A 25137-nucleotide genomic window follows, 5' to 3' on the forward strand; every position below is an offset into this window, starting at 1 on the left:
GCATATGCAGTTATTTTATTATTTCAGGAACAGAAACAGCAAAACAAACCACTGTAATCAGAAAGCTATTTCAGCTGTGTCTTTGGTATTATACAGTTAAACTGTTTCAGAAACTATGAATAGGAAAAATACAACAATAGCAAAAACTTAAAGCTTTGTCATTTAAATATTCCAGAGGTACCATATGCTTTTTCATTACATTCTTTGTTAAAAGACTAATAAGGTAGGTGATGGGTAATAAAATCAGGTGTCTTGTGGTGACAAAGCAATGATCCTCACCACCTGAATACCATACAAGGATATTTGGTACGAAGACGTACTTTTATTCTCATTTTTGCCTAAGTGCTTGTCCGGTTGTTATCCAAAAAATGCTGTCTAGTCAGGATGCTTAGCAACACTTGGAACAGGCTGACAAAGCCTCCTTTCATCTCTAGGGAATGTTATTAAGACATTAAATAGATGAGCCTGGAAGAACAAAAAAGGTAACTAAAGATGTACTCCAGCCTTATCAGAAACAAAACTAAATTCTTCCTTCCCTCTGAGACATCACTGCCTGACTTGCTGGCTGGTGGCCACAAAAAGTGACGTGCAATGCAGACTACAAGGACAGATAAAGCATTCACTGAAGAAGTGGGAAGTTTCTTTTGCCAGCAAGAACTCAGAGAGCTCTGCACTAAGGTGCACAGGGCAACACAGTTTAAGTGGCAGTGGCTGTGTGTAAGTGGTTCTGTTATTCTATTCAAGCCTGAGATGAAGGCCATAGAAGTGGATTCAGGCACAGCTGAAAGAGACAATTAGTGCAAAAAGAGTAGCCCTATTCTAAATAAACAGAATGTTATCGCGTAATGGCGGCTCTTCTGCCGAGACATCTCCTCTTAGGGAGAGCAAAATCTGCCGCAGAACAAAATGCTGGAAGTTTTGTTGTGCCGGATGAAGAAGAGGAAGGGATGATCAGCTGTGAAATCTGGAACGATCATTGCACAGCGCAGCATCATCACCCCTGCTGTGGCAGCTGCTGCTTCAGTGCCTTCTTCATTGACTTCCACAAAGGTCTTGTGAACCACTTCAGAGAGCACCAGCTCTTTGCCAGCTGAGATTCCCGAGAAGTCTGCCTTCTCTAAGTCAAACGCATCAGGCATTCCCATGCTGCTCAGAAGGGGTTTCAGATCATAGTCTTCTTCCAGTTTAAATCTGGGTAAAGACACCCTCACCTCTGTACAGTCCATCATTTCAGGATTGATCCAATCTATCAGCCTCTCATATGTAAGTTCTCTTTCGAGCTGAAGAAAAACCAAAAGTCACATAATTAAAATGAAAAGAAAGTCAGTTTCACATAGCCAAAAGTGGCAATTATTGTGTTTGTCTACGTAGTACATAATACATGTATTTTTTTCCAGTATTTAGTGTCTCAAGCCAAAAGTGCGAGTTATACTTCTCACTAGAGAATATAGCCCCAGCTGAGATCAATCCTACATGCTTTTAGGTAGGTACAATAAAGATCAGTCCCACATAAAGTTTACTTGTTTACTTTTATAAAACATTAGATTGATTGGGGTTTTTTGGTGGTAGCGGTGTTTTGCTTGTTTTTTGTGGTTTTTTTTTTTGCTGTTGTTGTTGCGGTGCTGTTTTGGGTTTGTGTTTTGGGGTTTGTTTTTTTGTTTGTTTTGTTTTTCAAATGGGAAGCAAAGACAGATAAGACCTGATATGAAAAGGTCCCAAAGGATCTGATCCCAGTTCTTCGGTTTTTTAACCAGAGGATCCTCCTTCAGGTTGACAGGCTGATGAAAAAGTCTGCTCACAATGCCCTTTGCAGTCAGTGTTACAGAGCCCTACAAATAAATGCCTTGTCCAGAGCACAAAATAGCCAAAACTTGTATAATATCTCCATAACAGAAGAGATCCTACACTTTCCTGTGAGTCTGTTTGCAGGTGGTGGACCAGAGAAAATCCACCAGCTGTTCAGAACAGACCTCCTAGGAGCTCCCCCAAATCCTCTCTCACTGTATATGATGCTCACCATGCTATGCCTTTACCATAACCACAGCTAAACTCTGCTTCTGAGGAGGGTCAGGTCATCTTCCAGAGCCTCTGGCCGAGGGGCAGCACACAGCTTGACCAGTGGTGGCACAAGGCATGCCACCCACTTTGGGGGCTGGGAGATGTGGGACATTTCAGCAGGTGTTGAGTACCACTGACGTAACAGCTTTTGAATTGAATTGCAGGTCTATAAGCAGTATCAAACTCCCTTCCCTGGAAGGATACAGGCTGTCTTTGCATTTAGCTCAACAACTTACTCTTTCCAAGCCAGTAGATCCATCCTGGATTGTATCAGGGAGCAGAATGATCATGCTGAGTTCATTACCAACATAAGGGAGCTCAAGGATTTTGGTCTGGAAGTCCCCAATATAGGTCATGTTAAATCTGTCCTTCATGAACATCATCTGCACAGGTTTGGTCTCGTTCTAAAAATGAAGAGATGTCAATAGTTAGTACTGAGCTAACATGCTGGTCTCAAAATACAAAGCAGGCATTCAGTTACCTGGGGCTTTTTAGAATTTGACTGAAGAGAACTAAGCACATAACAGAGTACAGCCCCACCACTATCTCTTAAAAAGAAAGAACTTAAGAAGTAAGAGTCCCTGAGATTAAATTTTTAATTACTAATATGGAAATGTCTGTGAAGTTTCCTTTAAGGCAAAGAGGCAAGGACAAATACTTGCTCACTTAAGAACTAGTGACAAGTACTAAACAGAGCTGGTAGGAAGCAGGGCTTGTGTTCCTTGCTTTAAATGGATACAAAGTAATTTCAATTTAGATATTTTCATTTTTAGTCCATGTAGCCCTAAGTGATATAACAAAAAGTAATTAAAATATTTTAAAATTATAAAGTCATTGATGTGCTGGAGAGAGTGCAGAGAAGGGCAAGGAAGCTGGTGGGGAGCCTGGAGCACAAGTCTGATGAGGAGCAGCTGGGGGAACTGGGGAACTGGGGCTGTTTAGCCTGGAGAAAAGGAGGCTGAGGAGAGACCTGACTGCTGTCTACAACCACCTGAAAGGAGGTTGTAGTGTGGAGCGGGTTGGTGTCTTCTCCCAAGAAGCAAGTGACAGGATGAGAGGAAATGGCCTCAAGTTGCGCCAGGGGAGGTTTAGACTGGATATTAGGAAAAAATTCTACACAAAAAGGGTTGACAGGTATTGGAACAGGCTGCCCAGGGAAGTGGTGGAGTCACCATCCCTGGAGGGGTCTAAAAGACAGGTAGATATGATGCTCATGGTTTTGAGATGAACTTGGAACAGCTGGACTTGACCTTAAAAGTCTTTTCCAAGTAAAATATCTATGATTCTATAAAAATGCCAAGAAGCTGAGCATATTATTTTGAATTCCTAGAAGTCACATGGATAGTAATGAGGGGAAAGATTTTTCTTCTAAGTTTTCTTCTCTGCTATTTCCTTCCATTTTCACATGGAGTAGGAGCTACTATCATTACTTTCCTCCTTTTCACTTAAGAGTTTCATTCCTTTCTCCTTTATCTTCATGAGATAATGACGATGCAAGCAGTTTTTTGTTTTTCAGGTAAAGCCCATTGAAACAATGCCCACAGAATACAGCAGAAATTATTTTGCAGCACCAATGACACATGTAAAGGATGGATAAGCAAAAAAAAAAGGCCACACAGCATATGAAAATCATTCAGTGAGTCACAAGTGCAAGACTCACAGAAATAATGTCACATGATGCTGGAAAGGCTCCTGGGATGTTAATGTAACTCGTTGCTACTGGACAGATTGTAAAATAACTAGCTTAAAAACTTCAGGTTACACCTTGGATTTCCAGTTGCTCATTTGAGCCTACTCATAGACTTCTACAGCTTACCAGTGGCTAAGCATTAGTAGGATAAAAGTACAAATTTAAACTGTTCAGTTTTACAGGGTAGTTGTTTACATATCTAAAAGCAAGTTCCTTGGGTGAGCCAAGGCAGCATCTCCCAACCTTACATCTTGCAACTTTCTCTAATAGTTACCTGGATCCCAAAGACTCTGATCTTAAAATAATAACTGATTGAAGAAGACTTACATGCAGAAGTTTCTGCACATGTAGAAGTGCTTTTTTCAGCCTAAAACCTAAAGGAACATTTCTATCTATACCAGTTTCATGCTAAAATAATCAAGTTCACTGACTGCTTTGAAATTGTTCACAACTCTCAGCCTGACAGCTTCACTCAACTGCTTTCTTCTCAGTTCTAAGTTCTGTAACTATGTAGAGGGCTGCCTCTCTCAAACAAGAAAGGTAAAGGAAAAAGAGACAGAATGAAAGAAATACTTACTTGTTATATTAAAGTTTCTAGCAATTATGTGTAACTTAGCAGAAACTAAACACAGAGAGTGTCCATATTAAAGGGAAGAGGTATAAGGAATTTCATCCAGCCTATCCAAGGTAATTCTGCTTGAATGACATTTTTCTTTCAGAGTTAAATATATTCATTTCTGAGTACTTTAGAGTAACAATGTCTTGTCAGTGTTTTAGTACATCATACCTTGTTAATCTGAAATGGCCTTTCTACTGTTCTGTCTTTGTTGAACTGCTTTTCCCAGTTGCCTTTGAAGTAGATGGCATTCACCAACACAAGTCTGGTCAGTGAATCAAGAATCCCCTCCACCAGCAGGTTCTGAATTTTACCTTTACGATACATAGAAAAAAAACATTTTTTAACAGCTTGACATCTAATTATTATCTAATATAGTATCTACTCTGTAATTAATACACAATAGATACGAGAATTATATACCAAACACAGCAAGAGCTCAATGTTTGGGTTTATTTTTTTTTAATTCACAGTATTATATCTTGAAATAGCTGTTTACCCAAGCCTTGTCTGCCATTAAATACAACAGGGCATTCTGCAAAGCACTCACCTTCGGTCTTTTCCTCTACCCAGCCATTTATTTGTTTTCTGGAATCCTCCCAAGCATGTTTGAAGTCAGTCTGTTCTAGTCCAGCATGGTAGAATTTCTCACTCAACTCTATAAATGACTAATATGGACATGCAGAACAGGTTTGCAACAATATCTTTTACTCCCATTCAGCCACAGATGATTCTTAAATATACAGAGAAAATCTGCCCACTTTCCTCCCCCAGCTTCATATAGAACCATTAAAGTTTTGTCTGATGCATTCCTATTAGGTTTTATACCACCTATTTGGACTAGAAATTGTCCACTGATCATTATTAAGTCAAATGGCTTGACTATGCTAGAAAGGTCTACATAAATTATTTGAGATATGATGTAGCTAGTTGGGGGGGCTTCAGTGAGAGACCACATGATTTTGTAAGCGTCTCACTACATAAATTTCATTGTTAAGCCTCACAGACTAAGAGAAAGCTTTTAATTCAGAGAGGAAATTGATTTTTCTCAGAGAGGAAAACAGATACCTTATCTTTGATTTAATATAGTTAGAACTTTTTACACAGATGCAAAGTTTTGGAGTACAATCCATGTCATTTTTATCTACTAGACAAATGGAACACCAGCATTATTCATAAGAAGAATCACTGTAAATCACTCCTGGGGATGGGGGCCTTACATCATCTTGCTTCTAGAGAAGAATCTAAAGGAATATGTATAACACAAAATCTATTATCTTTATTTAGATTTTCTGATAAGGGAAATCTTGAAAGTCACATACTCCTCTCAGTATGTTCTCTGGATGACTTACGTAACAGAAAAACTACAAAATACTGCCCATGCTGAAGAGCAATATTCTTCTTTTTTATCAAGGGAAAAGAGATACGTCAACCATTTCTACCACAGCCAAAAATATGAATGGATCATGGAACCCTGCAGATTTAGAGTCTGATAGATTTTACAGTGCTTTGCACCAGTTGTGTGCTCAGGTCACAAGCTACATAAAAGGAGCTCCTCCACTGAGCTCAGATACCAGGCTTGGGCACAATCTGTCACATTGGTAGGTCTCAGCCTAGAAAATTTGAAAAGTAAGACCCAAAGCCTGCCTTTGACCTCCAAAGGAGACAGGTAGGAAGTACATTATACTAAAAATGCCACAAATTTAATGGTTGCTTACCGAGAGAAACTCAAATGTCTTTTCTCCATAAAGTCGGTTAGCAGTTCTCAGTATATATTTGGTGTTTGAATCATTAATTTCAGAAAGAAGTGACTGATACTCATTGTGAGCATCCTCGGCTTTGTTCAGAGAAAGTACCTGTAGAAAGACAAACAACCTCAGCAGAGTCCTTGCCTTGTCTAAAGACACTTGCTTCAGCACAGTTGTTTTTTTAATGACTTCTGCGTTTAAAAACTGTGACTTGATGCCTCCCACCTGAGGCTTATCACACAAGTCACGTATGATGCGGCCAGCCAAACATTGTAGGTTATAATTCTATGATTCTAATAAATTAGAAAGCAGAAGAGTCAGCAGTATTTAGTTTTCTTCACTCAAGCCAAGCATTAGAGGATCACAGAATGGTTGAGGTTAGAAGGGACCTCTGGAGGTCGCCTGGTACAATGACCCTGCTCAAACAGGGCCATCTACAGCTGGTAGCCCAGGCCTATGTCCAGACAGCTTTTTAATATCTCCAAGAATGGCAATAATAGAATATGATACGGTATACATAATAAAACACAATAAAATATAACATAAATTTAATATAATTTTGGAAAAACTTTTATAGATTTAAATGAAAGCAAAACATGCATTTATGCTCCTCTTCCACTTTGCAAAAGAGGCAAAAATAATAACAAAAATTACTGACTACACATTTAATACTGCCAATTGCATATGCAAGAAATATGCCAAATGCTACTTGCCACCTGAGCAAGTTTATAAAAAATTAAACCAAGGTGGAGCTACCATTTTGACATGTATACAGAATGGATTTTACTAATTTTTTTAAAGTGTGCTTCGCTGCATCTTCAAAACATGCATAGTCTGATATTAAGCCCCCAAAAAATACTACAAGAAAATATTTTATCCAAATACAAACCTACAAAAAAAATGTGAGGTACCTCTTAATGTCATACTAAAGGAAGATCTCAATCTCAAAAAAAAACCCAAAAAACCCACAAAAAAACCCTACAGAACAAAACCCAGGAACCACTTAATTTCATACTGAAGGAAACTTCCCCTATAAAAACAGTTACTGCTTACACATATATCAAAAGAAGACCTCTGACCTCTGAGACCAGAATGGGAATAATAGTTTAGCATAATTGCAGGTCACAGACAGATTTGTTGTTCATGTGGTCTCATCAAATTCCATACACTAAGTTTATTTAGACATACCTTTGCTATTTGGGCTTTGGTGTTACTTTTTGAACCCAGCAAAATCATAGACAAAGCAGAAGAAATACTGAAAGGAGAAAAGAATAGATTCTGCCTGCTTTTGTTCTCGCACAGCTTTCTTAAGAGGTCAACTGCAAAAGTAGTATTTGCTGCACAGAGGTTATCCATGGTTCAGAGCCTGGGAGATAAAAAATAAAACAAGAACAGCTCAAATTGATTAGAATACAAATTGAGAAGTTATTTCTGTCTTTTACATTTCCCAGCATAAACTATGCAGCAAATGTTATAATTAGGCTGGAAAATTATGAACTCTCTGAAAAACTCATTTGGAGGAACAAGCACCTTAAATCCCACACTATGCACTTGAGTTATTTTAGGGATATATTGTTTGATTTTTCAATCCCATACCTGTAGCAGAGAGCAATTCCCACTGGTGTCATTAGACTCTTCACTGGGTAAATAATATTACATCTTTTGAGGTGGTCATATACAACAGTATTTTGTTTAGGATTTATTAAAACAAATCTCTTTTGACTTCACAAAGACAATTATTTGCCTTCATAGGAATACGAGAGCATGTTAGAGCATAGTTAGGCATGAGAATGCCAGAGTTATAAAGTCTTACCTTCTCTAAGTCTATAAATCTTCAGTATTACCTTCAGCTTGTATGTATGTACGCTGTGTCTTAACCCTAACAGCCAGTCTGGTAGAAGTTAGCAGAATTACTTGACCTACAAGATTAAAAAGAGAAGAAAAAAAAGTTATTTGGTCAGCATGACAGATTACTGTAATTTCCTGCTGTAGTACAAAGAGAAAAATCAAAGTCCATTTCAATTCCATTTTATTGCCTACAACACGGAAACACACTCAGAAAAAACCCAACCAAAACCTGCTCATAGATAACTACGGTACACACACACTTCAACACATCTAAGGATGCCAGTCATACTCTACGTACATCAGCTGTGTAGGTAGTTAACTAACCTGAGATTTTGTCCACACACCCACAAAAGGAGCAATGAATACTACAATGCTGAGTTCACTACAGATAAGTATCACCAGACATTGTAAGATATCCACTGGTAGTTAAGGTTTCTGTGTTTTGTTATTCCTTTAAGGCAGTGCCTAGTGTTAATGTTGCTACAAAATACAAAACCAACACCCAATTTATATTACTGATTCATTTTCTCAAAAAAAATACAGGTAAAGAACAAGTTTCTGCATGTATAGTTTTCCATCTAAGTAGATTTGCAATAAATAGTAGTAACTTTTCTCCTGGTTTTGTTTGTTTCTTTGTTTTTGTCTTTTTTTGGGGGGGGGGTTGTGGTTTTGTTTGGTCTTGTTTTGTTCTGGTTTTTTTCCAGTTATGGGAGAAAAGTGAGATTTGATGCAAACACTCCTCCAATTCCATCTAAAATGAGTCATTTAACTAAACGTACTTCACTGCATGAGTAGGAAGCACTTAGCATTTTCGGTTCATGTTAGTCACAATGAAGACCAGAATTTTCCTACTGTCCAAATATCTGTCAGATTGCTAGCAATAAGGTTTTTTTGCCCTGGAGGTCAAAACGCACAGTAATGGTAGTAGCAGCAAGCAGTATTATCTAGGAAGTTTTTGCAGGACTTCATGACAGCTCAGGACTTACAGGCACACAATGCACACTATTTGCCTACCTGAAAAATCAGTGCATTTAGTCAAATTGTGAGTAATATTTCAACAGCTCAGACACAAGTCTAGGAGTTGTATCAGTACAATCATCCATGCTTTCTCTGCAGCTGAGGAACAGCAACATAACTACTGATACCCTTCTCATCAGGGTGGTTTTGGAGATGATACAAAACACTTTAAGGAGCAAAAAAAAGTAGGATACAAGCACGTATTTATCAGTCATTTGCAAGCCGCTTGCTGCAAAACGCTCAGTGATCAGAGGGTTTGGCCATCCCTCACTCTGGTCTCCCTGTGGGCTCTGTAGGTCAGTGGTGAGGAGATTCTGGGATGCTCTGACCCTCTGTCTTCCTATCACTATGAATTTGCATCATATATCACAGAATCACAGAACATGAGAGACTGGAAGGGACCTCAAAAGATCATTTAGTCCAATCCCCCTGCCAGAGCAGGAACACCCAGATGAGGTTACACAGGAAAGGTGTCCAGGCATTTTTCTAAGGTCTCCAGAGTAGGAGACTCCACAACCCCCCTGGGCAGCCTGTTCCAGTGCTCTGTCACCCTCACCAAGAAGTTTCTTCTCAAATTCAAGTGGAACCTCTTGTGTTCCAGTTTGAACCCATTATATCCTCAGTGGTAGACGCCTATGCTTTAGGACAGACTTTACAAGCAGTAAGGCTTGTCTGAACAAACAGGACATCCCAAGGGCTGTACCTAGATTCAACAGTTCATACGTGTCTCCCAACACTGGTTTTACCCTGGGGGAACCTGGCCAGAGCTGGGCGCAGCTCTTCTCCTGCCTGCAGCTTAAAGAGACGTGCCACCCAAACTAGAGCATGGATTAGCACCCAGTACATGCAGATATCTCCCCACCTCGCCTCAGCTGAGTCACAAGGCGACTTTTTTGAACACAGCCAGTGGAGGAACTCGAGGTGAGGAACATCAGGCGGCGTCCATCTCTACAGAGGAAGCTGCGTCTACAAGCACAGACATCCGTCTTCCCACTCCCCTCAACCAAAACACCCCTTATGGAAGGAACAGGGCGCCATGTAGGATTTGGAGAGTTGGAAAGGGCGTTAAAACATTCCCCAGGGTAAAACCTCCGACAGCTCCAGGTAATGGCTTCGCACCTCTCCAGGGGCCGGAGACGGGCAGGGAGGACTCCTACCCGCCCCAAGATCAGGCAAAAGAAGCCTAAGGTTTGGCACTCGCCAGGGCGTCGGCTGGGGAGTAGGAAAGGAGCGCAAAGACCCTCCCCCGCCCCCTGACTGCGCTTTGCACCGTGAATCACGTTAAAACTCCACATTTCCGTGGTGCCCCCGTCGCTCCTACACACGACAAAATATTCCATGCACGCCACCGCGACTCCAGCTGGCAAGAAGCAGAAAGCACGTCACGAAAGGGGGGGCGGGAGGGGAAAGCAACGCCGTACAGCCTCTGCTTTTTTCAAACAAACAAAACCCACAAGCGCAGGTTTCCCGTAGAAAACGGCATCTCCCAGACAGCGGAGCCGCCGCACTCACCGCCCGGGCTCCGTGCTCCCTCTTGCCGGGGCCCTGCCGTTCCCCTTCCCTTTCCCCGGAAGCATTGCCGGGCGGGGGAAAGGGCGGGCGCTCGGCCCCGCTGTCAGCCGGGACCCGGGCTCCAGCCGCCGGGCACAGTGGTTCCCGGCTGCAGCCGCCAAGGGCCATTGGGGCGTTGCGGCAAAGACCCCCCACAGCTCCCCTTACTCCCCGCCCCCGCCATGTGTCTCCGTGGTCTTCACCTCGCCACAGCCGATGATTTTGCACTCCTGCCTCCCTCTTGTGGCAGAGTGGGGAGCGTACACTACAAGTCCATGAGGGGTCATTATTAATATTATTATTTTTATTAATTATTTTTGAAGCGGAGCTTGTTTGAACGAAAGTGAGGTGTTGCTGTAACCGGAGAGCATACGGGCTTTGGCCCCTCCTCACATGTCTGAGTGCAGTAAATAGCCCTCACAGAGGTCTATTTTTTTTCTGGTCCGTGTGTGTTTATATTGTTGTTGGCTGATTTTTGTTTTTTGTTGTTATTTGGTTGGTTTGATTTATTTTTTGTTGTTTGTTTCGTGTGTGTGGGTTTCTTTGTTTGTTTGTGGTTCTTCTGTTTTGTTTTCATCTAAGGAATCAGCAAAGTGATGCCAATGAAGGTGAAATTGGGAGCTGATGAAGACTCAGAGATGGGGTGTGGAAGGAAGGCGAGGGCCACAGGCCTTGGGTAGGGAAGGTCTGCCACGTTTTGTATTGCAAGGACCTAAAGAAGGGCTAAGGAGGAGTAGGGTCTAACTGCTGCGGAGTGGGACTAAGTGCTAAGACCACATGTGAACACAGGGCTCTAGTCAAAAGGGTGAGGAGAAGACCTGTGTTAGCATACATACACATCACTGTGAGGGGAAGGGTTAGAAATGGCATAGCTGGTAGGGGTTAAGGGGCAGAGCTACACTAGGGGGCCTGGTCTGAATGGTGACCAGGTTTGCTCTACAGATGCAAGGGATTGTCTGCTCCCCACTGCCATGGTTAGGGGTTAGGGGTAGGAGAGAAGCACAGGTGGAGCTGTGCCCCGGGGCCCTGGAGTGTGTGATCAGATGGGAAAAAAAAGGGTTCAGGTCCCACCCCCCTCAGTTGCAGCAGGAGTTTTCAGGTTTTGCACTTTGCCTCTGAGCTGGCAAGCGAGTTAACCTCCTGGTCTGCAGGGCAAGGAGTAACTCTGACTAGGGTGAGCAGAGTCTGCCAAAGAAGAGGATGGTTTGTGACTTGTTGTGTTTGATGAAGAAGAGGAAAGGGTGATCAGCTTTAAAAGTCATTATTGGTGCTTTTGATCTCAGCATGAGGACACCTGTGGCAGCTGCTGCCTCAGTACCTTCTTCACTGACCTCCACAAAAGCTTTGTGAATAACTTTTGAGATAAAAAGATCCTTCTTAGCTGACATGCCTGTGAAATCAGCTTGAGTGGGGTCAAAAGCCTTCCGTATCCCCATGCTGCTCAAAGTGGATTTAAGGTCATAATTCTCTTCCAGCTTCAATTTGGGCAGGTACAGATCCACTTCAGCTTTCATCATGCTGTCTGATTTGGTCCATTCAGCCAGTTTCTCATAGGTCAGCTCTCTTTCAACCTGCAGTGAGTGAGATCAGAGTGTCAGTGACTTACACTCTATTTGTTTAAAGGTGGCGAGGTTTAGGCCTGAACTGTGAGAGCAGTTAATTTTTTTTTCCTGGTGTGAAGAGTATTGCTTTTTTGCAATGTGTGACTCATAATGATATTAATAGGTGCTCTCTATGTTTCTGTATGGTTGATTTTTCAGTAGTGGCAAATAAGTGGAATGCATGGGACCTCATGTACACGTAAAAATATGTTTGCCCTGATCTGTTTAGAATCTTAAACTGATCCTGGCGTGATCATGAATGGCTTTTGATACCTTCCGGGTCAGGGCAGTCAACACTTAGTTTGAGAAGCCTCACCACAAAATATCAGGTGCAAATCTAGACTGCAAGTGACATAAAAATGAATCAATACAGCCCTCAGAAGAAGATGACTCTAGGGCACAGTGGTTCAGATTTGGTCCTTGCTTTCCTTATGCTATTCTAACAATAGGAAAGGGGACCCAAAGTAGGCTAAGATGGTTGTATGGACATACTTTTTCAGTGTACCCCTAAGTAAAATACTATGTTTGCAATGTTGTCAGATGCCCTGAATCCTGAGGGCATGAGAAACCATGGTGTTATCATTTATGAAACAAAGTATGCATGCATCAGAACCTATTCTACTGTGATTTTGATGCTCATTCTTTTTCTTTCATCTCTTTCTGTTACTGTCTCATAGAGTATGTGGTGAAATGGTAGGTCAGTTTTACCAGCTCCAGACCAGTAGTGTTATCATGGATGTCATCTGGTAGGAGGACGAACATGCTGAGTTCATTTTCCACATATGGCAGCTCAATGATTTTGAATTTCATGGTTGTTTCATGGAGTATCAAAAATGTATCTCTCAGAAACATCATCTGTACTGGCTTAGTCTTGGTCTGTGAAAAAATTCAGACATAAAAAATAGTGTTACTTCAGTCCTTAAAATTGTTGATAAAGATTACTTTCTTCATTGAACTCAAAGCAAAAATTTGTAAACAAATACAATACTGAGCAGTGTTTGTATTACTCAGTACCCTTTCCCTTGGACAGTATCACGTAAACCCCCTTTTCAAAGTCATTTTGATCTTTACAAAAAATTGGCATAGACACATACCTGCTAATTGAATCACTTGCAATATATTTCTCATTTTAAAATAACAGAGATAGCTTTGATAAGCAAATGACTACTTTGTTTCATGCTTTCTCCCAAATATTACACTTTTGGAGTGAGGACCTTGACTGGAGGGAAGAATGTTGACTTTCTTCCACTGGGTGCTGTCAACTCTTTTGCCTGTTTTATCCATCCAGGCAATGCTGATTGTCTCACTTTACCTCTGAACCGTATTTTCTATGACCTGTGCTGGCTTTTCCTCTTACCAAAACCATAGAGAACTGGATTACCAAATGAAACTAGATTACTCAGTAGTCCTCTAAACTCCTATTATGTTCGCAGAGTTTTTTACTAATATGTCCACTATCCTTTATGTGTGAGTTACATTTGAGTGCAAAAGTTTATCTGTTTGTTGGCTTGTTTGTATCAGGTAACCTGTGAATTAAAACCTCTCTGTGCACCAATGTATTTGGTTTACATGGCGAGGTTTTGGCAGTGATGGGGCTGCAGGGATGACTGCTGTGAGGAGACATCAGAAGCTGCCTCCATGTCAGGCAGAGCCAGTTCCAACCAGCTCCAGGACAGACCCATCACTGCCCAAGGCTGAGAAGTACTGATATCATATTTATTAATGGGTGAAAACTGCTGCCCAACAGCAGCTGGGAGAAAGGAGTGAGAAAACATGAGAGAAACAACCCTGCAGACACCAAGGTCAGTGAAGAAGGAGGGCAGAAGGTGCTCTAAGCACCAGAGAAGAGGTTCCTGTGCAGACCATGGGGAGGCCAGCTGTCCTCCTAGAACCCATGGAGATCTGTGGTGGACCAGATCTCTCCCTGCAGACCATAGACTCCACACCGGAGCAGGTGGATGCCCAAAGGAAGCTGTGACACCAGGAGAGCCCGTGCTGGACCAGGCTCCTGGCAGGACCTGTGGCCTCAGGAGAGGAGTCCACACAGGAGCAAGTTTTCTGACAGGACATGTGGCCCCACAGGGGACCCATGCTGGAGCAGTTCATTCCTGAAGGCCTGCACCCCATGTTAGGACCCATACTGGAGCAATTATTGAAGAACTGCAGCCTGTGAGAGGACTCACATTGGAAATTAAGGACTGTGTCCTGTGGGTGGGACCCCACAGGGGAAAAGTGTGAGGAGGAGGGAGCAGCAGAGACAAACCTTTGAACTGACCACAATCCCCACTCGCTGTACCCCTGCTCTGCTTTGGGGGACAGGTAGAAGAGTTGGGAGAGACGTTCAGCTGAGGAAGAAGGGAGGGTTGCGTGGAGGGTGTTTTATATTTTGTCTGATTTCTCATCCTACTCTGGTTAATTGACAAAATATAACTAATGTCCCTGAGTCTGTTTTGCTCATGATGGTAATTGGTAAATGATCTCCCCGTCCTTATCTCAACCCATGAGTTTTTAATTCTATTTTTCTCCCCCTGTCCTGTTGAGAAGGGGGAGATACGGCAGCTTGTTGGGCACCTGGCTGCCAGTCAAGGTCAGCCCACCACAACCATCTACCGCGACAGATCCTAAAACCACACATGTAGCGTAGTAGTTTCGGATACGCAGTCACATCATCAACACAATTGCTTCACATTGCTTGGCATACAAAAGGTATTTGCACTCATAATCTCTGTCAAACAAGACGTATGCTTCCATTGACAAATATTTTTGCTTGCCTTTGACACAGTCCAAAAATACGCATGCAGTCAGCTACCGTGAATCGTCAGTGCATGAATGTTTAAATACTGTTAGCTCAGTAACGTGCCCTCAGTGCGTACTGAATACATCATCCATGCACACTCAGCTAAATTGACAAACCCCCATGAAAATTCGCTCTGAGGTTTTAGGCAACACCCAGGGTGTGTGAGGAAAGAAGAGTTGGTTCAGTTTCCTTGAACTCAGAGTACAGACTGTTTCTGAAAAGCAGAAAAGAGACGTAGGTGTGTAAACATTGCTCTCAAAAGCAACTCAGTCCCTTTTGAAAACCTTGGGGACCTTGGTACTTACGGAAATTTCCTCTGTCCTTAAGCTACTTAACCATAGTCTTCTCAACTGTTTTGGTATTGAAGAGGTATTAATTAAAGTGAAAATCATATTTTCATGGCCATCTGTAAATAAGATAATGCTGACTGATTTTCACAATTGCAATTCTCGCTGAGTTTATACCACGTGCCCAGCAGTGAGTAGTGTTGCAGTGGCATATGAAATGCAAGTGAGATGTTTAGAGGTTTCTTGCACTTCTGTGATAGACATATTGATGTATGACAATAGGCACACAGACAAGGAATTTACCTTGCTTAATCTGAAGGGCATCTCAGAAGTATTTTCCTCCAGAAATTTCTTTTTCCAGTTTCCTTTGAAGTAAATGGCATTTACTAAGACCAGTACAGTGCGAGAATTGAGAGATCCTGCAGGCAGCAGATTCTGGATTTTCCCTTCAAAATCAGACAAAGAGGACTGTTATTCCAGCATCACTGTGTAACTCCCCAATTTTAACTGTGCCTTCTCTGTGCCTACCTATCTAGCAAAAATGTTTGCATTTGGAAGGTTTTTTTAGTGTACATTTTTCATGGTACACATATGGTAAAAATGGCTTTTGAAGCATTTCTAGATTTTTAAGGTATTTATTGCAATTTTGATAGTAAATGACATTGCAAAGCAGGTAATGTGGATAGCTTGGATGTTCTGTGAAGGTGGTTGCAAGCAGAAGAATGCAGAAGTAAAACCTTCACTAATCGGAGTGGAGCAACTCAGTATCTTCCTGTGTCTCCCTCTAAAGAGAAATAATTAAGAAGAGGCCACATACAGCATGAAGAATCAAGGGAAAGACCTTGTAAGGAACAGCAGTTAGGTTTGGAGAGAGTCGTTCTTCAAACCATTTAACTGCACTATGCTCATCACCTCCCCTAATTCCCATCTTTAATGGATCCTTGGCTGCAAGAGCAATATATGTGGAAATACAAATGCTTTGAAAGTGAAACAAGACAAAAGGCACTGTAGTGGTACTTACTCTCAGTTTCATTTTCAACCCATGAATTGATGAGCACTCTGGCTTGTTCTGCAGCTGTCTTAAAGTTTACAGCTTGTGGCTTTGCATTGTAATAGTTTGTAATGAGCTGTAAGAATCTCTGAAAGATAAGATTGGAAAATGTATGCTTATTTAGTTAAATTTGGGTTATAAAAATCTTAGAAATAATAACTTCCAGAGATTGTACAGTCTGCTAATACATCATTGAAGAAAATATAATTTGCTTGAAATGGGATAACCTTTAAAATAAGGTCTGATGCCTTCTATGCTAAATGTTAAGTGAGGACTGATTAAACTTCAGTCTCAAGGAAACTGATACTTCATACTTTTGTGTTTGAAATTCAAAGTGCAAATTTGTAGTTTTGAAAGATCTCATCAAACAAGCATACTTCACTTTAAAAAAAAAATTCTCAAGATAACCTTTTTATGTAAATTGAATACTTTTTGTCTGCTTTATGATATAGGGCTCAGCACAAGAGGGAAGAATAGTCTCATATAAAGTCAAAACAAGGTTTTTAGATTTGCTTCAGAGGTGAGGAACATGCCAAGAGTTTGTGAGGACAATGAAGGGTCAGGTATAAAGGGAATATTATGGCAGAATAAAGTCATGGCAGAAACGCAGAGTTAATGTTTGCATTGGTGTCTGCCAGGAAACAGTTAATGGAGATTCCCAGCAGGAAATTCTCTACATTCTCTGTAAAGCGTGTGAGATTATGGAGAGAATGAGCAATAAGCATTCAGAAGGACAAATTGCTAATTACTCAGGAGGGTGAAAGAAACTCCAAGATCAAAGAGTAGTAGTCTCCTTCAAAACCACCTTCCAAGAAATTGTAAGATGATTAATATAATGTCAGTTTTAAACAAGATGTCAAAGATACAGGTAATTACAAACTCGTGAGTCTGTACGGGGTGAACTAATAGAATAGGTCTAGTGGGTGTATGGATAAACATGAAGCATTGGAGGAGTGTCAACAGCATTTTGTAATAGGAAGTCCTAAATCACGAATCTGTTTGGAGTTTTTTGAAGGTGAATAATATGTGAATAACAAGGTTGAGCCATTACAGTCTATTTGAGTTACCAAAAGGCATTTTGTAAGACTTCTCACCATAGGCTGAGCATGCATAGGACTACAGAGATAGGTCTTGTTTCTTTGAACAACTGGAAACAAAGAGCAGGAGGAAATAGGGTTCACAGTTATTACTACTGGACTACCACAGGGGTGTGTGCTGGCATCTGTGGTAAAATATTTATTCTGTAAAATACAGCTCTAAATATTTACATGAAAATATCGATATTAAAACATTTGTAAATGATGTGGAACTCCCAGTGAAGGGGATGCTACAGGGAGTGATAATTTCTGTTCAGGAATGAGATATTGAAGATATAATGGACAGCTGCATGAAAAAAAATCTGCTTAATAGTGGCCCAAAAGACAAATACCATTTTAAGATCAACAAATTAAGGAGTAGGGAATGAAAGAGAGACTATTAGAATACAACTGTATAAAGCTGTGGTGTCACCATTGTCTGAGTTCTCTGTGCAGCTCTGGCCTCCCCAAAGATACAGAGACATGGGATGAGGATGACAGAGATATGGAAAAGCATCCTTTAGAGGAAAAACGAGCCAAAAATTATGCCAACAGGTAGCAGGCTCAAAATCAGGTGCTTCCTACAGTCTATGGTTCAGCTGCGGAACTCCTCCTGCTGAGGGTTGTGGTACATTCAAAAGGAAAGTCTGCAAATTTCCTGAAAGAACAGGCCATCAAACAGGCCATCAAGGTCTATTAAGCAGACATTCACTCTGGTTTAGGAAGATCCTGAGCTGCAGATCGCTTGGTGACCACAGCAGATCCTGGATAAGCATCACTACACAGCACGCCTTGTTCTTCCTAAACTGTTGCCCACTGTTAGAGATAGACGAACCTCTTATCTGTGTGAGGCTAGCCCCATATGGCTGTTCTCATGTCCTCACTGAAACCACCGTCCTGTCATTTGGAAAATTTTTATAATCTCTATTGATAATCCCTCTTAATGTCAAAATATTCTCAAGTAGAGATATTCAACTCACAGGTAGTAATGGGCAGGTCTTTTCCTCATACAATTGGTTGGCACTCTTCAACAAGTAGGTGCTTCTGGGTTTGTTGATGGCAGACAGGAGCTCTTTGAAAGCAGAGTGGATGTTTTCAGCTTGATTGTGCTCAGGATCCTTGGAAAGAGACACCAATTAGTATGGTTTTCGGTTTGGTTTTGTTTTGTTTGTTTGTTTTTTTTCTGTTTGAAGTATTGCATCTGCTGCAGCTGCATGTATGTAAAATGTCCGGGTTCTTTTAATTAGAAAGGAGTTTCAGGGGATGGAGCTGTTTTTGAGTATGTTGCATGTTTGTACACTATGTATACTTACCAACTATTAGGTTTTCTCTGTTTGACATGAATTTTGTTGTTGCTGTTTGGATTTTGGAGGGAGCTTGTCCTGGATGTCAATGCTGATGATTTTAGGGAGCATGAGCTTGCTTGCCAGCTGTTGCCAGCTGTTGCTTTGCTAATGGAGAAATAACCTGCTACTTGTCAGCTGCTCCCCGCCAGCTGCTTGGGTGCAGTCCCCTCCTCTAGGGCACGTACCATGCCCTGCACATAAGACACTGAGAGTCTGTGCCACTGACTCAGGGTGACTTGTCCTAAGGTTGATCAGGTGGCATTCCTTGCTCTGGTCTTTTCTTACTCATGCTGAGATGTGGGCTGCTAGCAAGGACACCTAGGAAAGAATTTGATAGCCAGAGGACACAGAGTGGGAGAGGTTGGGTTTTGCAAGGGGATGGGAACAGATTGAAGAGGTAATGGAGGGAACTGTCTGAAGGACCAGATTAGGCAGACTTTGCCACAACTCAGAAAGTTAGTGAATGCTAAAATGAATGTGGATGTAATGATTCATTTTGAAGATTCATCCCCCACCACCTAGGGAGAGAATATCACCTCCTCGCCCCTTTTATTTCAAGTTTGTCTAATCTATTTTGTTTGAGCTTTCTTTTAGTTCCTAGGCTAAAGAAACGTGGCTTGTTTGAGTTTACAGGCCTTTTGGTGCTTAGGGAGTTCGTTTGATGAAAAAGATCTGGGCATTTCCTCCTGGTGGCAACTCTCTGGGGAGCTGATGAACAAAGGTGAATCAGCATGCGTTAGATTAAAGTGGAATTTTGTTTGCCTGATGTGTCCATACATGAAAAAGGTGGAAGGGAGTTTAATGGGTAGGGCTGCAGTCAGGTGTGAACGTAGTAGTTGTTTTTCACTACAGAAAAAAAAAAACAAACCACAACCTGAAACTGATAAGAGATAAAATTGTCCTACGCACATTAGAACAGTTGATTTGTTGATCTTGCCATAGGCCATCTAAAACCAAGTAACACAGTATTAGGGCCAATCAAAATTATGTTGGTGTCTCAATTCAGATTTTGAAGGCCTGAGTTAATAAGTTTTATGGTAACATTATCTCCTTATTCACTTTTTATATGTATAGTTCTTACTGAAGTGAGACAGTAAATATAGACTGAAGACAAGCAAATGTTGGAACACTAAAGCAGCAGTTGTGATTAAGCATCCCTTTCTCAGAGATTTTTTTCTCTGAGTCTTTTGTTGTAATAAATACCATCTTTCTTTTCTTCGGTCTCCCCAAAGGCCTTTCTGTCTCAGATGAACCTTCTTCTCCTGCAGTCTGGTTAAAATGAAGAACCTGTGATAATGATAAATGTTCATAAATACAGCTTGGTTTTTAAAGATAAATGTATCCAAGGGTTATGCAATTATGTTCGTTTTCTATGGTAATTCACCAGCCACGCCCAATGATAGTCAGTCTATACAAGTTATTGAGGACAAGACCTTACTCTCGATTTTGTCTCTGTAACTCATTATTATATAGATTTTAGTGACATTTACTGCTTAATAATAGACCAATATTATGGCTCAAATATGAATTTATTTAGATAAATGATCAGTTCATGCTTGGCTACATGGAATTTATTTTAGGATCATGACCAAGCGCAACAAAGAACATAGTGCAGTTCAGAGTCTTACCACTGGGAGAAAAATGTAAAATTCTATGTTTAATTTGTTTAAGTAAATGTGTATAACCTAAAAGAATACAAGACTGAAAAGTTCTGCAAAAGTGAAATAATGTTTTCAGTACCACTATGACTCCATTATTCATGGGAGGATCACCTTATTTATGGACAAACTATGTCACAAGCAAAGGTGTTTGTACTGCTCCAGTGCAACCAAACGTGTTCAGGAGAGCTTTCTAACTTGGGATGCAGTTTGAGAAAGCAGGTACACTGCTGCCAGAACCAACAGGGGTCTAGAAACTGTGATTAATCTCTAACACTCCCTGTTCTAGATTATTTTAGCTCCATATTAATTTCGCTACTACAGATGTCTCTTTATGATTTTTTGAGCAGTAAGTCAGGTGAAATATCATGCTCAACAGGCAACTAAAATAGAAGGCAGAGTTCAAAGCAAGACCAGCAGTAGAGTCTAATGTCAGTGGCTTCCCTCTGGCAGATAATTGCAATGCTCTGGGAGCTGTAGGTGTAAGCTGAAGGCAGGGGTAGCGCAGAGCAGGGAGGTCTTGGAAATGAAGGAGGAGAACAGTGGCCTGCAGAGCTGCTGGCTGCCTGAGTGGGGTTATTTCCTGTACCAACATTATGGCAGGACACTGTTCTCCCGTGTTGTTCCCTCCTGTTCCTCACAGGCAGAAGAATAACGCAATTTATGTGAGGTGTTATACAGGACATTTCAGAGCTTACCTCAGCCATCTGGGTTGCAGTGTCACCTCTTGCACCCAGGTAGACCATGGCAAGAGCAGTTGCAATACTCCAAGGAGAAAAGAAGATGTTTTGGCATTTGGAAGTTTCATTCAGCTTTTTGTAAAGGTCCAGAGTGAAGCTGTTGGTTGACACTGAGAGAGACTCCATTGATACAGCCTGAGACAAATGAGTGTCAGAGAGAGGTGATGACTGCTTCTTCACTTCTTTTAAAAATACAAAGCTGCTAGTGGGAGATTTCCTGCACCCTTTCAAATACAGTGAGGGGGTGCCCCTGTAATGGGTAAAATACTGCACAGAGACCGAATACAGTCAGCTAGTGGGTCTCTTTTTAAGACTTGCATTATTTCTCCTTCTTCCTTCCCTTCCTCAATGTCCTCAGCTTTTTTATTTATGCTTCATTAGATGAGCACAATTTTAGCTAGCAATGTTTTCACAGACCAAACTTATTTCAAAAACCCATTCGCTTAAGTTTCATAGAATTATTCTTCAGTTCTGTGGGAGTGAAACAGAATAATTTCTCATGTGCTGCTTTGAGCTTTTTTCTATTTCTTTAGACTTCCTGTGCTATTATTTTCTGCTGAAAAAAACACATGGTGGATTCATGCAATTCACTACATGTATCTTGAAGGATACCAGAGATCTACAGATTTTTTCTGTGTTCTTGTTGTAGGTAAACCCACATTTGAAGCTGTAGCTGGATTTGCTAATTACTCTTTTTCAAGTTAACTCTTCTATCTTACATACAACCTCAAATAATTCATCTTTTAAACAACACCAAATTTCCCCTGTTTTTTTCCCATGCCTTTTCCCAGGCTTATCAGAATGTACAGATTTTACGTCCTTTTTCTGCTTCTTTTTCCAAGTATGTTTTTACAGGACAAAACCAAAGCAAACAAAAAAATCCAGCCTCAGGAATAAACTATTTTTCCATACATGGATCTGGAACAAACCTGTGCTGCTTATTAGCAGATTTTAGATCAATCTAATACCGTTAACAAATATTAGGATAAACTCAGAAATGTCCATTGCCTTCACCAGTTTAAGGACTACTAAAACATACTAAAGTCAATGTAAGATGGCATCAGGTGAAAGGTTAAGCATTAGATCAACAACTTTTAAATCTATCTTCACCCACAATTTACATGTTTAATCAAAAACTGTGGTCCTCAAAGCTGCCTGCCATGCAGTGTTAGAGCTGCCCAGAGTCTCTGACATCCTTGAGTTTTGGTTTCAAAGCTTTCCAGGGTTCCACCACTGCCTTGGAGCGTTCTCAGAAGCACTTCAGAGGTGAATGCCCTGCAGCCTAGCTCCTACCTAAGCATTTTTAGGACCTTGAAATCAGCTGTATCTCTTACTGCTGTGCATGGAGATGCTGATATTCCCAAAGCGTATCTAGGGAACCTGGCTGAGCTGAACATTTTTGCCTGAAGAATTTCAAACTGATGTCTCCAGAGGGTAGATGCACTGAATCCGCATGGAGCAATCAAGCATTTCTCAGGCTTGAGAAAGAGAACATGTGAGGCTCGCTGGTCTACTAGCCACTTCAGTCATCTGGGAAAGGAAAAGTCTGGATGCCTGATCCAGTAGTTATTTGATAGTAATAAAGCAGAGACTTGAACCAACACGCCTCATGCTGAGCATCCAAAACACTGTGCTACAGAGTCATACTGTCTTGTGTGTGTAAACCCAATACTAGTAAGTGTGTATTCCCTTCTGCAGCCTGTTCTTAGTCCTCTGGTCCTAAATTGTCTAGTAGCCTGGTGATTAAGGCACCCTTCCTGCAGGTGAGGAAACTTTCTACCATCCCAGGCTGTGTAGATTTTGCCCCACCTGGAATTGCATTCTGACCCCTGTGCCTTGGCACAGGTTTTTCCTAAGGGCTACATTTTATACTAAAAAATGAGCATTCCCTTCCTCTGCATGACTTTTAAGCCATCATTTAACCACTCAGTACCAAAGAATTGAACGTGAATTTGTAAGGCTTCCAAAATAAAGCCAGTTGTTTGTTATGAATATTTACACTACCTGAAATCCTGAGGGAGAGAAGAGTGAAGATCTGTCTTCAGTCAGGATCTGTGGTGGTTTGTGAAGCAATGAATACTTTAGGAAATGTAGAAATGCTTGCACCTCCCTTTTCTTCTCTACATCCTCATCTTGTATTAATGTGCGTGTCCTACTTCTCCTCTCTATCACCCGCTTTTAGAACTTGGAGAGACCTGCTCAATTCAGGTCTGTGGGTGGGTATCCTGAAACTTGAAGGCCAATGTGCCTTTCTCCCACAGGTAGCCTCCACAATCTTGGCATTTGGCCTGCAAAAATGTAGGAATTGAAGAAAATAATTCAACCACCCTCCGTTGGCAAGGGACATGCTGAAATAATTTTACAGCTTCCTTTTCTTTTTACTCTACAAACTGGGGAAATTAATAGGAACTGATCTCAAAGATATGGTAAAAGGGAGTATTAAAATAGGCTATTAGTCTTATTCATTCTGTGGCTAAATTTGAGAGGGGAAGGATTTGAATACTTGTGGCCCTCAGGTCACATAAAGCCCTTATTTTGTGATATTTTGCATTTTTTCTCTTCTGTTTCAGAAAGCAGATCACAAAGGTTAGAAACTATTTCCACAGTCACCTAAAATAAGCGATGAAACAAAAGTGAACACTGAACTCGTTTAAATTGGTGGATGTTGTTTTGAGACTGCTTTTCTTAGCAGAGGGGATAAAGGTGCTTTAGGCACCTACAGGCCTTGCACTGTACCAAGCTTATTATTCCTTTAGGTGGATTGAGAGAGTTTAGGTCATCCACCAAAAGCTGCAAAACTGCTTGGAAGCTCTGCTTGTAATGATTTCTTTTACTGAAACTATTTGTTGCATTGGTGCAGAGAGCCCAAACAATAGAATGTGTAAAATTGGATATCAGCAAACAAGTAATACAAAACAGTTACATGTACACAAATGTTTTACTTTAAACCATTGTAATTTGCAATTCTGCTGGCTTACTCTGCTCTTATCTGTGTGACTTGGATTAAACTGCATTGATAAATTTCGTTTGCAATCATTATATGTCTTTTCTGCTACATTTATGGTTAGTTAGGAATGGCCTCTGCCCACTAGTGTGGCACAGGCAAAGTAAACCAATTACCAGCATGAAGTCAAACTGGATGGAAAAAGCATCAGTATAAAGTATACACATCTGTATTTTGAATTAGAATTACATTTTTGTGCTTATATTTACTTCAAATCTGACCAGTGCATAAGCTATACAAGGTTTCAAGAGTGGTAATATGTGCCTTTCTTTTTTCACACCTTTTGTTTTTAAGTGCGTGCAGGTTTTGTGCCTGGAATACCTATCTTATTTTCTTGCTTCAGAAATGTATTAGTCTCTATTGTGTTCAGTTATGTGCTTAAGAAGTATTTCTACTATGTATCCAAACCTCCTGCTATTTTTTTAGCTAAATGAGTAGGAGCAGCAAAGATTGGCCAAAAATACAGGAAAATGAAGAAAGGGTACCCAAACTGTGTAGACATTCTTTGTGGTATATTCCAGCTGCTGCAAGATCCTGTTTAGTAAGAGAGAGTGGAGTTTCAAAGGGGAGCGAGTCAGCCAAAGATGGGGTGCTCTTGTTTTTGTTGTGCCAGATGGAAATAGTCAGATGAAATAATGAATTGCTGCAACCAGAATGGTAGAAACAATGTGTCACAGCATCACACCACCTCACCTGTTGACCTGAAGTGGATTGACCTCTGGCAGATGGTCATAAAAAGTCTTTGATAAAACCGGTCATTTTCCTCTGACATACCGATAAAGTCATTTTGGCCTTTTTTGAAGCCATCATTCATCCTCATCTTGCCCAGCACGGATAAGAGGTTGTATCTTTCTGCTTGTTTGATTGTCATACTCGCATACCTGTGCTATGTAAAGGGTCCACTCTGAGTGGGCCATTTGGGCATTTATTGAAGATCAGTCTTCTTTTAGTTACATCTAGTAAAAAGCAGCACAACTTAATATCAGTGCTAGACTAAGTCAAATTACTGATTTTAGTCTGCAGGAAATCCCATTCAGCTATGTCCCCCC

General features: G+C 41.0%; 2 protein-coding genes across 6 annotated transcripts; both read right to left on the minus strand.

Annotated features, from left to right (window-relative positions):
• Window positions 1–10768, minus strand: LOC102094795 (serpin B6). Of its 5 annotated transcripts, none has more exons than XM_065052545.1 (8): window positions 10732–10768; window positions 7957–8031; window positions 7301–7478; window positions 6083–6220; window positions 4915–5032; window positions 4536–4678; window positions 2295–2462; window positions 1–1280 (listed from the first exon to the last, which is right to left on the minus strand). In XM_065052545.1, the coding sequence occupies exons 3-8, from the start codon at window positions 7466–7468 to the stop codon at window positions 876–878; spliced, it is 1140 nt and encodes a 379-aa protein (XP_064908617.1). In that variant the 5' UTR covers window positions 7469–7478; window positions 7957–8031; window positions 10732–10768; the 3' UTR covers window positions 1–875. The 5 variants fall into 5 exon arrangements, with proteins under 5 accessions (XP_064908617.1, XP_064908615.1, XP_064908616.1 ...); XM_065052543.1 differs by lacking the exon at window positions 10732–10768 and adding an exon at window positions 10490–10679; XM_065052544.1 differs by lacking the exon at window positions 10732–10768 and adding an exon at window positions 10432–10648.
• Window positions 10769–10801: 33 nt separating this feature from the next.
• LOC102094610 (heterochromatin-associated protein MENT) lies at window positions 10802–23790 on the minus strand. Its single transcript, XM_005509743.3, has 8 exons — window positions 23089–23790; window positions 21043–21219; window positions 19890–19973; window positions 18321–18458; window positions 16235–16352; window positions 15517–15659; window positions 12838–13005; window positions 10802–12099 (listed from the first exon to the last, which is right to left on the minus strand). Exons 2-8 carry the CDS (start codon window positions 21208–21210, stop codon window positions 11698–11700), a joined length of 1221 nt encoding a protein of 406 aa, XP_005509800.1. The 5' UTR covers window positions 21211–21219; window positions 23089–23790; the 3' UTR covers window positions 10802–11697.
• Between the last annotated feature and the right edge of the window lie 1347 nt (window positions 23791–25137).

This window comes from Columba livia, chromosome 2 (assembly GCF_036013475.1).
Source record: "Columba livia isolate bColLiv1 breed racing homer chromosome 2, bColLiv1.pat.W.v2, whole genome shotgun sequence".
Taxonomy (NCBI): domain Eukaryota; kingdom Metazoa; phylum Chordata; class Aves; order Columbiformes; family Columbidae; genus Columba; species Columba livia.

Bases quoted from the DNA above. Each gene is read 5' to 3' on its own strand.
- LOC102094795 (XM_065052545.1), bottom strand. From the start codon at position 7,468: ATGGATAACCTCTGTGCAGCAAATACTACTTTTGCAGTTGACCTCTTA. The intron at 5,033-6,082 runs GTAAGCAACCAT...TGTCCATATTAG, and splicing joins AGACATTTGAGTTTCTCTCG to TCATTTATAGAGTTGAGTGA. The intron at 4,679-4,914 runs GTGAGTGCTTTG...TGTATCGTAAAG, and splicing joins GGTAGAGGAAAAGACCGAAG to GTAAAATTCAGAACCTGCTG.
- LOC102094610 (XM_005509743.3), bottom strand. From the start codon at position 21,210: ATGGAGTCTCTCTCAGTGTCAACCAACAGCTTCACTCTGGACCTTTAC. The intron at 19,974-21,042 runs GTAAGCTCTGAA...TCATTATCACAG, and splicing joins CTGCAACCCAGATGGCTGAG to GTTCTTCATTTTAACCAGAC. The intron at 12,100-12,837 runs GTAAAACTGACC...CACTCACTGCAG, and splicing joins ACACTACTGGTCTGGAGCTG to GTTGAAAGAGAGCTGACCTA.